The sequence below is a fragment of the Schistocerca gregaria genome, chromosome 5 (genome assembly GCF_023897955.1).
Source record: "Schistocerca gregaria isolate iqSchGreg1 chromosome 5, iqSchGreg1.2, whole genome shotgun sequence".
In the NCBI taxonomy this organism is placed as follows: Eukaryota; Metazoa; Arthropoda; class Insecta; order Orthoptera; family Acrididae; genus Schistocerca; species Schistocerca gregaria.
This window is the reverse complement of record NC_064924.1, coordinates 139655374-139668280: the sequence shown is the minus strand read 5'-3', so window position 1 is coordinate 139668280 and position 12907 is coordinate 139655374. Positions and strand designations below refer to the sequence as shown.

The 12907-nt window shown below is 42.4% G+C and overlaps 1 protein-coding gene across 1 annotated transcript in view; it reads right to left on the bottom strand.

Annotated features, from left to right (window-relative positions):
- LOC126273264 (beta-hexosaminidase subunit beta-like) overlaps window positions 1–9786 on the bottom strand; it is a 182494-nt gene extending 172708 nt beyond the window's left edge. Inside the window, exon 1 of the mRNA XM_049976807.1 lies at window positions 9580–9786. Within this exon, the coding sequence (XP_049832764.1) occupies window positions 9580–9786 (207 nt within the window). The remainder of the gene's footprint in view (window positions 1–9579) is intronic.
- Between the last annotated feature and the right edge of the window lie 3121 nt (window positions 9787–12907).

Below are 12907 nucleotides of genomic sequence, written 5' to 3'. Positions count from 1 at the left end.
CTCCTGCCACCGAACTTCACTAATTCCTACTATATCTAACTTTGACCTATCTACTTCCATTTTTAAATTTTCTAACCTACCTGCTCGATTAAGGGATCTGACATTCCACGCTCCGAAACGTAGAACGCCAGTTTTCTTTCTCCTGATAACGATGTCCTCTTGAGTAGTTCCCGCCCGAAGATCCGAATGGGGGACTATTTAACCTCCGGAATATTTTATCCAAGAGGACGCCATCATCATTTAACCATACAGTAGAGCTGCATGCCCTCGGGAAAAATCACCGCTGTAGTTTCCCCTTGCTGTCAGCCGTTCGCAGTAGCTGCACAGCAAGGCCGTTTTGGTTAGTGTTAAAAGCCAGATCAGTCAAGCATCCAGACTGTTGCCCCTGGAACTTCGGAAAAGGCTGCTCTCCCTCTTCAGGAACCACACGTTTGTCTGGCCTCTCAACAGAAAACCCTCCGTTATGGTTGCACCTACGGTACGGCTATCTGTATCCTTGAGGCACGCAAGCCTCCCCACCAACGGGGAAGGGGGGAGGGGGGGATCGGCATGTATACCGGAATATTTGTTTCACGTTTGCGGATGCAAATCAGCTTATTTTTGGTGCAGATTTTTTAACGATTGGCACCGCACCCTCAAGGCAACGCTTTTGTGCCACAAGGAGCATTGGACAGAGAGTTTGCCGCGTGTCCTCCTGGGTACCAGAACAGCGTTCAAGGAAGACTTGCAGGGGGAGAGAGGGGAAATCATGAATGGTGAAAGTCTCAACATTCCTGCAGAATTTGTCGCCCCTGTACTGCTACCGACCTCTAGGGAGTCACATGTTTTGGTTCAGCGAGTCAGATGGCGCATTGCAAGCATATATATTCTTCCTCTGTAGCCACATGGTGAAAAAACATGTCTTCATATACAAGCGCTGGCAGCCTGTGAGTGCGTTATAATTCGGGATGACATGATCTGCACAGCATTACAGCCTCCTTACACAGGATGGCACCATGTTCTTAAGAGAGGAAAACATACCTTTCACATTCAGCTACATAGGAGGCCTTCCACAGTCTACTTACAAAGATTAAAATCCGCCTTACTCCCGTCAGTACACGTCAACAAATGACATGGAAAACCCAACACTGGGTGTCAAACAGTTCCAAGAGACGGAAAACGACACCACAAATCTATTGCCACCAGAGAAAGTCGGAAGCTGAACATCTGCCCAGACAGGAAGATATTGACCACAATCGTCTCTCTCGTTAAGGGTCCTTAAAGGCCACCATACCACACTCATCGCTCTTGTTACGGGCATGTCCGCCTGCTGACCGTCTTGCTTGTGTGTGGGCCATGGGCTCACAATCAGTTTCAATTGTCAACCTTGCCTATGGGACTTAACTGCTAAGGTCATCAGTCCCTAAGCTTAGACACTACTTAACCTAAATTATCCTAAGGACAAACACACACACCCATGCCCGAGGGAGGACTCGAACCTCCGCCAGGACGGTCCATGACTGCAGCGCCTCTGACCGCTCGGCTAATCCCGCGCGGCGGCTCACAATCGGGTCTGGTGTGGGTGTGTGTGTTTCACCCACCATCCCTACCTGTCTGCTCTATTCCAGCAGCCAGCCCTACCCGCTTGCCCTGACTTCCGCCTGCCAGCCCTCACTGACCACTTGGTGAGTGCAGGCAGGTAGGGTCCGCCAAGTGCTCGCCCGTCTACTTACACAGTGGGGCGGGTCGCAGCTCTGACTGGTGAGCGGCTCGCCCGACCGGCCGGGTTGAATAGGCACCTTCAGACTCCCCACTACTTCCGTCAGTACCAACTGGATTAGGGGAACACCAGAATGCCCTCTTACCTGCGAGAAACTGCCCTGCTTTTGTCCTTCGTAAGTAGCCAACGACAACAACTGGTTAGACAGCTGGTCACCGTCAGGCATCTCAGCGGAGAGTTCCACCACTACCGCTAGCTTTTCCTATGAGGGGAGGGTTTTCCAGGGACTTCACTTCCGAGTGACGGTCTGTTGTGTGGAGTTATCTTTGTCAGACATTTTCTTTGTGTTTAATTCTAACCAGAATTCCCACAAATGTAAGACATTAAAATTAGAAGTAATGATTTAATACAAACATGAGCACGCAAATGTTTTGGCAGCAAGGCAACAGAAGACAGATAAAGCTGAGTAAATGAAATAAAGAAAAGCAAAGATTTACAGAGGTAAACCTAATGTTTATCGATAAATGAAAATGTTGTTTTATTGTGGTTTTCAGTCCAGAGACTGGTTTGATGCAGCTCTCCATGCTAATCTATCCTGTGAAAGCTTCTTCATCTCCCACTACCTTCTGTAACCTACATCCTTCTGAATCTGCTTAGTGTATTCGTCTCTTTGTCTCCCTCTTCAATTTTTACTCTCCACACTACCCTCCATATCTTGATGCCTCACAACATGTCCTACCAAAATACTATTCTCTAAAAATGTATCCTGGAGTGGAAGAAAAATCTGATTAAAAGGTGCATCTATAAGATAGAATAAATTGGTCAAACAGTGCGCAATCCCAAAGAGAGCGCGGCTTGTGTTCCCGACAGACCAGCTAGCCACTGATGTAGTTGTGTTAAGAGTGGTATCAGAAACGCCTCTTAGAAGTTGTGTGAAGAAATCCTGTGTTTTCGAAGTGGAACAGGGGAAAAAATCTTTTTTCACCTCTCTTAATGTAATTTTGGTACTCTGTTGCGCATGTTCTACACAAAATACACGAGCAATAGATTTTAATTCTTGATTGTATTTTGAAAAGTTGGCTTTCAGTCTACCATAATGCATCTACATATTTTACAAATGTGATGTGTGCTGCCATCTGTTGACTTCGCTTGGATCAATGTTCCTGCAAGAAAGAGTGCGCATATAACGTCCCCAAATAGTGCGTGCGTTCTTTTTGGAGCACAACTGCAAATATATACTACTTGAGTGTGCTGTGGCGTCCGAAGGATAGGTTTTTGTTTCTGAATGACTTCAAATAATGTTGCCGCTGTTCTTGGTACGAAGGAGTCTGCTTTAAGGAAAAGATTGAAAGCTGTGAGTAGAGAACATAGATTTTGGAGTTTCCAGAGGACTGGAAAAGTGTATTAAGCGTGGGAGATGGTGGCACGAACAGTGCTCATCATTTGAGGGTGATATTGCGTTCACCTGTGATATTTGCTAAATGCGTACGCTTTGGGCATGTCTTGCGTACTCTTAACCGCACGTGAACAAAAGCGTGCACATTTCCCGCGTTTTGTATTTTTGAAAAGTTCAATAAAATTATTACTTCTATGCTGCTGTGGTTTTCTAAATATGTAGATTTTGTGTTAATAAATATAAACCTCAATTGATTTTGTTTTCCTTTTGATAATAACTCAGATATTGAAGGTTATTCCTTAACAGGGCACTCTTAGGTATCGTTCCCCTACCACTTTACGTTTATAAAATGTCGGTCGTAAGTAAACAGGAATGTATTTGGTGAATGCTGTTTGAATCATCAAATGTTCAAATGTACGTGAAATCTTATGGGACTTAACTGAGAAGGTCATCAGCCCCTAAGCTTACACACTGCTTAACCTAAATTATCCTAAGGACAAACACACATCCATGCCCGAGGGAGGACTCGAACCTCCGCCGGGACCAGCCGCACGGTCCATGACTGCAGCGCCTGAGACCGCTCGGGTAATCCCACGCGGCCGTTTGAATCATCTGTTACGGTCAAACTGGGCGGGGAGAACCATAAATGAGGAAGTCCTTTCTAGAAATGCCGAAGAAGACTGTGGTGTCACCGCCAGACACCACACTTGCTAGGTGGTAGCCTTTAAATCGGCGGCGATCCGTTAGTATACGTCGGACCCGCGTGTCGCCACTATCAGTGATTGCAGACTGAGCGCCGCCACACGGCAGGTCTAGAGAGACTCCCTAGCACTCGCCCAGTTGTACAGCCGACTTTGCTAGCGATGGTTCACTGTCTAAATACGCTCTCATTTGCCGAGACGACAGTTTAGCATAGCCATCAGCTACGTCATTTTCTACGATCTAGCAAGGCGCCATATTCAGTTACTATTCTGGACAGATAATATTGTGAATCATGTACCGTCAAGAGCGACGTTCATCATTAATGGATTAAAGTTAAGTATCTAATTACGTCCGATTTCTGAATTCTAATTCCTTGTCATGTTTCAGACCTCACGTCAGTAGAGTCCTTCCCTCCTCACGCCAGCCTGCGTGAGCTAAAACGCGTGCATTTCGGCCCCCACTAGTAACACGGTGTTGGCTCTTCTGCCAACACAACAAAGACACTGTATGGGAAACCCATTAATACACAATCTATCACATAGCTGAGCAACATTGCCAGACTCTACGCTGACGATGCTGTTGTCTGCAAAACAGTATCGTTGTTGGATGATCGGAAGCAAATGCACAACGACTTGAGGAGGATGTGCCACTCTATATACTGAATGACAGCTATCTCTAAACGTCAGAAAATGCAAGGTAACGCACGTAATACAGAGAGATGACGCGAAAGTAAGCGATTCCAGGACCAGTTAAAAACTTCTGAAGACTTTCTTGACGTTTAAAAAACTCTGATTATTTAAATGGTATACAGTGGGAATAACACGCGCTATGAATAGCAATCAAGTCCAGTCGAATTGATCAGGGTTATACAAACTCAGCTGCATTTCATGTTTGAAGATATACATTGGCCAAACAGGAGGACATTTCAGTATTCGATTCCGTGAACAAATGGATGCTCTTCGTTTAAAAAAACTTAAGTAATTCCAGATTTTGTGTTACATGTAGCTGAAGATGAACATCAACTGACAGACATAGCACACAAACTACATATACTTCATCTGGCCAACCAATATAAAAGGCTAAATGTTCAAACGGGATTACCCGACAAAATATTTCTAATAAACTTCCGTAATTTACTTGTATAACCAGACACCAAGTACAGTCGTGACAAAACATATTGCTAATAATAAATAAAAGGCGTTATCTGCAGTGTGAGCACGTCTAGTGTATATCGTAGTTCTGCATCATTTACGTCAGTTGTTCTGCCTTTATTCATTATAAATGTCAATCCAATATATCAATATATTAACGGTGGGTAAAATACGTAATATTAATTCTTTTATTTAAAATGTTCTGTATTATTTTTGTAAAATTCCATATATTTTACTAAACCAGTTACTACTGCACTTAGTAATCATGCATTGCACTGAATACATTGCATATTAAGCAATTTCAGTTGTTTCGTCATTTAGAATCTCAAACTATAGACGTTTAATGTATGCACCCTACCGACTTCAGTAGTACGTTTAATACCTTAAGTAAAATACAACTTTTGTCGATAGATATAATTTTGAGACGCAAACAAACGTGAGTCACCAACACGACGGAAAGTGGGCTGTTTTTGTGCGACATACAAAGAAATGGCGTCCGTACCACGTTTACAAATGCGGAAAATTGGAGTATGAACAAGCAGATTAGAAAGTAGCTGCATCTAACGAATAATATATTGCAAATATACAACTCGCGAAGCGCAGTAGTTAAATAAAATTGCTGCAGCATTCAAATTACAGTTGATGTTTTTAATAATATGATGTATGAAGATTTAAATGTTATTCCAACTGAAAACGGACGTTAAAATAATAGTAACAGCGATGTTCAGCGAACGTAAAAATGGCAGCCGTATGAATAAGCGAATGTTTTACTCAATCCCTTCTGAACAAACTTAACAATTTAGGAAACCGGCAATCGAGGAAGGCTGCAATTGCTGTGCCATCTCCTCCTTACGTCTCGATTACGGATTGTAAAAATAATATAAAAGGAAGGGATTAGCGGCGGGACAGAGGTATGTAGGCAGCCATTTTTTCCTCGTTCCGTACGCGAATGCTGTTGGAGTGAAGGTCACTATCACTGCACGATGCACTGATATCTACGTCCTTTATAATGACTTGCAGAGTGTGTAACATGTAGCTCTAGATCTGATGTAAATATAGCCAAGCGCCCCACAACAAAATTGAAAGTTCCTATGATCGTCCGGGACTCTGTCCAAAATTTTTTTTTTTTCAGATGAACTAACTATCTACTGTGACAACTCATTAAGTATGGAAAATATCAGGCTATTTTAAATTTAATTGTAAGTCCGTCTGTAACCTGGTCCTTGTACTACAGCAAATGATGGAAGATGGCAAGTGTATACCACCTCTAATAAAAACCCGCTTAATAAAGCATGGTGTTCAAATCAACCTTCTGGATGGTCACAGTATTACTGAAACAGATAAAATTTATGTCAACAGACAGTGTGAATCTTAGGATTAACCGTGATGTGTCCCTTCGTTGCGCGAGGTGTCGCACCACTCAGCTATGCGAAAATTCTGCGAAGCAGACAAACTTTACGACTAATGACGCTGATTGAACAGATGGCATCTACACATCGGTGATTCTGTCGTGGACGATCTCAACGCTGCAATCCGAAGTCTGGCGAACCATGTTCGGGCGTCATTTACAATTCGTGACATCTTCCGGCTGACCACCTTTATGCGTTAGTTTCCACCCCTTTCAGCACGCTGCAGGTTCAGAGCTTATTTAGCAAATGTACTCGTAATTATTGGACACACGCAAATACACATACACAGACGCACATGCACAATATATTGCCGATCTATTTGACTTGCCCACAGAAAAACCAACAGCAGTTAGAATTTTAGTTGTTGCAATAAAAAATGCAGACAGGTTGTATTATTAGAAATGTAGACAATTTTGAAAGACAGCTCGCCGTCAGCATAGTTTTGGAAAAGGCAAACATTATTCCCATTAAAACGTAAGACTTCCGTTAACGTTTCACAAAACTTGTTGGACTACCGGCGTAAATACTTCCATTACTTAAGTTTTTTTCTTCTTGGAACAAGCATTCCCTCGAAAAGTGCCTTGCTAACCTAGGTCAATAACGGGCATTCTGTGTCGAACAGTCTTCGCCTGTCAGCTGACTAAAATTCTTCGTAGAACCTCGCTGTGCTGCGTCTTTTTTTTCTCCAGCGTTACAAAGAACCACTGGCGCTAGTGATTCCGTCGACGCCCTTGAAAGCAATTCCTCGTTAACCAGAATGCTGTGCAGCGGTAACACAGGAACAGCTTCCCATCGCTGACCCACTTGAGTTGGTTGTTGAGTGCTGTTTCCCTTACAACACCGTGTTATGTTCTTTAATACTTTTTACATGCTGGCAAATCTATTGCAAGTAATGTAACCGAGTTTTATTGAATATGCTTTCTTATAAATACATATAAGGATGAAGAATATCGAATGTTAGCAAGTCCCAAAAATCTATTCTCCGCCGGCCGCGGTGGTCTCGCGGTTCTAGCCGCGCAGTCCGGAACCGTGCGACTGCTACGGTCGCAGGTTCGAATACTGCCTCGGGCATGGATGTGTGTGATGTACTTAGGTTAGTTAGGTTTAAGTAGTTCTAAGTTCTAGGGGACTAATGACCACAGCAGTTGAGTCCCATAGTGGTCAGAGCCATCTATTCTCCGTACCTGAAAAAGAGTACTATTTCGTGTACAACGTCCTGGAGGTACTTATTTCTCATTTCACCAACCATTTTCAAGCTGTACACAAAACCACAAGTTGGGACATGGTCGCGGATTAAAAGTGATTCAAAAGTGTAACATGAATTTCTTTTACTTCCGCCAGTGATCACAAGACTTTCGGTCCTTAAACTAATGGTGGTTTCGCTCAGCAATGACGATCTTCAAATCTGTTTTATAACGTGTCCTAACATGTCCTATATTAGGATACGTTATAAAACAGATCTAAACCGGTAGTTTAAGGACCGAAAGTCTTGTTAGTATTGGCGTACATAAAAGAAATTCAGTGTGTACACAAAACACGAGTTTCGTTGCTATAGTATCACATTCGCGTAAGGCCCGTGCTTTGCGTGTTTAAAAAGTTGTAGTATTTAAAGATCGGAGCGAAATGTTCTTGCCTGGATAATATCTTAAACTCTAAAATTCGCAGTATGCTTTTGTTTACCTTTGTCGATGCATAGGAAACAATCATATCTGGTTCAAGTATAGTATTTATAAGAACAAGATAAATGGAATAACTAAATAGCGAAAATTTCTTGCAGTAACAGAAATCTTTTCGTACACAAATACGTTCGTATTTGCTGTTAGATGTGAACGAACTGAACGCCATTAAGGAGAGGTTTACTATGTTTTGGTTCAAAACATCTTTTTTTTAATTGCATTTTTGTATCCATAAAAGTGTTTAGAATCCACCCCTGAAACGTGTTTTTCAAACACGGAACGGAAATGTTTGTTATTCGCGGTTGAACAAAAAAATGCAGCTGCCTGAAATCGACCTTTTTCACGCACCAGTGTTTTTCTTTCGGAGGACGAGTTATTGTACCGATGCTTGGAAGGAAACACACAAAATTCAAATTAAAGTTTGAACGCGTGTGTTTGGAAGTTAGCCCGCAAGCATTTGCATTCTGGTGCAAAGACTGCGAGCCGGCCGTTGTGGCCGAGCGGTTCTAGGCGCTTCAGTCTGGAACCGCGCGACAGCTACGGTCACAGGTTCGAATGCTGCCTCGGGCATGGATGTGTGTGAAGTTCTTAGGTTAGTTAGGTTTAAGTAGTTCTAAGTTCTAGGGGACTGATGACCTCAGATGTTAAGTTCCATAGTGCTCAGAGCCATTTGAACCATTTTTTGAAAGACTGCGGAGATTGCGACTTTCCTGGCAGTGCGCACCTTCAACGAAGGGTATTAAGCAATTCTGAAGACCATGATAACGATGAGCGTCACCCTGGGACTCTATTCGACGCAGTTCGTCAAGCATACGGACGACCACCGGATTCAAGCGGCCGAAAACCGCTTGTCACCGGCCGTACGAGCGGCTCTGGAGCAGCGCAGGATGGCCCAGATCGAGCAGAACGCCCTCTATGAGGAAGAGGAAAGACTAGTTTATGGACCCGGAATAGCAGAGTGAACGTGCGTTGCATAATATTGGATTTATACGTAGTCAAAATTTCAAACGCGTTTTTCTCGAAATGGCTTTTTTTTCGCGCGGTATGGTAACTTCAAAGCTACTGAACCGATTGGCATTTCTCTGTTTCCGACGAAGCTAACTAAATTGTCTAGGAGTTGTAGTATTTTATTCTGATCCATCAACTTGGCTGACGAAGTCGGAAAATCGATGAAAAAGTCCATTTTTTTCAAATGGCTGCCATTTTGTTTCCTATGGCCCAAATAACTTAAGCGAGGTACAGCTCCTAATGGATCTTATATACTTCGCTAACGTCAACGCCATTTTGATTTCAGACGAGCCGTGACATACCGCACGTGGAGGTCAACTTCGAAGCTTTGTTTCATTCCGACGGCACTTCCGCCTTTGCTCTTCGACGTTTCCCCTCGAAACAATTCCGGTTTGTAGTCGAAATATCAATAAACATTTTGTCCAAATTTGACATTGATATCTATAACACATCACGAGAAAAAAATTCTCAAAGAACATGTTCTTTTCGGGCCAAAGATAGTAAACCTCCCTTTGATCTGTATTGGCGCACTTCTTACCTCAAATGTGAAGTTGTCTGGCACTATGAGCACCGACCCCCCGAACCGCTGTTCGTACTGCGGCTTGGGCCACACTCCCCCCTGCGTCGGATCGACGCCAGGAATGCCTGCTGGGGTGTATCTGGGGAGGGGCTCAGCAGCAGCCACGCCCAGCAGGAGCCCGACACCAACGCACGCACGGAGAACGGCTTCTACCCTCCTGTCCATGGTAGGCGGTGCTGTGTACTCTAGCGGCTGCGCGAGCGCACGATTTTATCCGATACGCGCCAGAGTTGTTAGATACGTTCGCAGTGACGTCACAGCGTGATTGCAGCACCACTACTACCAATTGAAGAGCTCAATATTGTGATAACGAGTGTAGTACATCGATGCTGCTCGCTCCAAGTGATCAGCTCTCGACGACGCAACTGGGAATGCTGGAGTGATTTTTTTCTCAGCTCTCACGATCAGGAAATCCTAGTTGTTTAATTCTGTCGACAGTGTATTTTGCTTCTTTGCCTTGGACGAGGTGCGACAATAAAGTAGTAAGACTGAAATGAAAACAATGTTGCTTACCGTTTTAGTCAAGTTTAGTGTTTTCTCCTTCAAAGTAGTTTCTTTCTGATTACACACACTTTTTCCAGCGCTTCTGCCATTGATGGTAACATTTCTGGAACTTATCCTCCGTAATATCCCCCAAGACCCTCGTCACAGCTTTTTGGACATCTTGTGTTGTTTGAAAATGATGTTCCTTGACCGCTGTTTTGACTCTTGGAAATAGAAAAAAGTCGCACGGAGAGATATCTAGTGAATAAGGTGGCAGTGGTAGTACTGACATTTGTTTTGAGATTAAAAATTGCTGTATTGACAGAGCAGTATGGGATGGCGCATTATCGTGATGCAGAATCCAATTATCATACCAAGATCTTCAGTTATTGTTAGACGAACCGTTTGTCGATTGATGTTCAGTTCTTCTGCAATCATTTTCATGGATAATCTTTGATCAGATCGTACGAGTTCACGTACCCTTGCCAAATTGACATCTGTCTTTGAAGTTGATTGTCGTCCACTGCGGTCTTCATCTTCAACATTGGTTCTGCCTTCACTAAACATTTTCTGCCAACGAAAAACTTGAGCTCTTGACATAACATCCTCTCAAAAAGCCTTCTGAAGCTTACAGTCAGTTGTCGTCGCTTTTTCACCCAATTTAACGCAAAAAGAAATGGCATACCATTGCGCAATATTATGCGGTTCCATTTCCGTGACGAGAGACACAAACACGTGTTAACTTATTACAGTACAACTCACGACTGAGCAGTTGCATCGATGTGCTGCTTGGATTAGAAGTAGCTTATAGACCAAGGTCAAAGATATTGTGCCTCCGAAGGCCTGCAGGGTTGCCACATCTTGCAAAGAAAATCAGTCTCATTACTTCATTGTCGCACCTCGTAAGTTTTTTATATATCTGTGGACGTTCTTCAACAGCCATAACTTCGACAAAACAGCTTTCTTTAATGTACCAAAAGAGACTGTAAGCTTCACTGGCGGAAAACTGCTCTTTAGCCTCAGCAGGCAAAATAAAAAAAAAAAACTGAAGGACTAGTTATCAAGTACGTTTGGAAAACAAAACAACTGTGGGTGACACTGTCAACTTATTAAGAGCACTGATCGCTCCATTCAAAACAAAACGTTATGCAAGGCACATAACAATAGTTTCCGACTGCACTAAATGACACACACACACACACACACACACACACACACACACAGACCTTTTGCATGTTAGTCAGATACGAACTCACAACAATAGCAAACATGATGCAAGTCTGTTAAATTATGTTGATATTGAGAGGGCCTTAACTCCAAAATATTTCAAGGGCACAATTAGATTTTATGAACTTAAATAAGATTGTATAAGAGTAAACATGATTAAGGACACTATTAAACTAAACAGTTATAGGTTTATATAAGATATTAGCAAGCAGATGTAGTACAATTATTTGTGAGAGTTTTAAGATAGGGTTTTAATGTCAGCACCGGTTAATTGGTATTTAATTATTTTACTTGCAATTAACATGAAAGTCAATTTCGAGTTGTAAACTGTTTTATATTACACTGAAAAGAAATGTCGGCAACGTTAAAAAAAAACTGGGCCGCATTTCATTAAATGACTGACTTATTTCAGAACTTTGACGAAAGTTAATGCAATTTCTTCTGAAAGTAACAACGGCCCACAGTTATGGTTAGACAGCGAATCTTCTGGTAAAAGTTATTACTGACGGTGAATTTAAATATATTTACTTGCGGAAATTGGTATTAATTAAATTATCGGATTTCCTAATATTAAAATGATTGCAGTTTCTATCGTATTTTACAAACAAAAGACTACAGCGCGTGAAGTGGCGCACGCAAACTGTAACAATCAAAAGAAATGCTTTCGTATTTAAGAAAATACACAAAATTATGAATCTGTAAGAGGAGGACATGTGCTTAGACTTTAACAGTTTATTTTAAAGAAATTAAATCGAACTTATACAATTCCACACAGCATAATATTCAAAACTAGTATCCTCTACATGAAACGGACGATATTCAAGTGTACGCACTTGAAAATTTCTAATAACGGTTCCAGTTGTAAATAATTAAGTAACAGTCCATGAAAGATCTCCTATGACTATTTCAACGAATCCGCAGAATTAATTGCATAACATGAATCATGCTAATTCAACAGAGACACAATGGCAAAAAAAGTTCAAATGTGTGTGAAATATTATGGGACTTAACTGCTAAGGTCATCAGTCCCTAAGCTTACACACACACCCATGCCGGAGGGAGGACTCCAACCTCCGCCGGGATCAGCCCCACAGTCCATGATTGCAGCGCCTGAGACCGCTTGGATAATCCCGCGCTGCAATGGCAAAAAAGAAAGAGAAAAGTGCAGAGGAAGAAAGATAAAAGAGTGGTGTCCTTGTTTTACGACTATTTGTATTAATTACACATTACGATCTTTGTATAATTATCGATATATTATCCAGAGGTGTATGGCATAGTTACTTTACTTCGGGTAAATTTCGCGTAAAAGTTGGGAACGTTACAGAATCATTAGAAAATAAAGGGGAAGTGTTATGTAAGTCAAAAGTAATGATGATAAGCCGGCCGGGCGGCCGAGCGGTTTTAGGCGCTACAGTCTGGAACCGCGCGACAGCTACGGTCGCAGGTTCGAATCCTGCGTCGGGCATGGATGTGTGTGCTGTCCTTAGGTTAGTTAGGTTTAAGTAGTTCTAAGTTCTAGGGGACCGATGACCTCAGAAGTTAAGTCCCATAATGCTCAGAGCCATTTGAATCATTT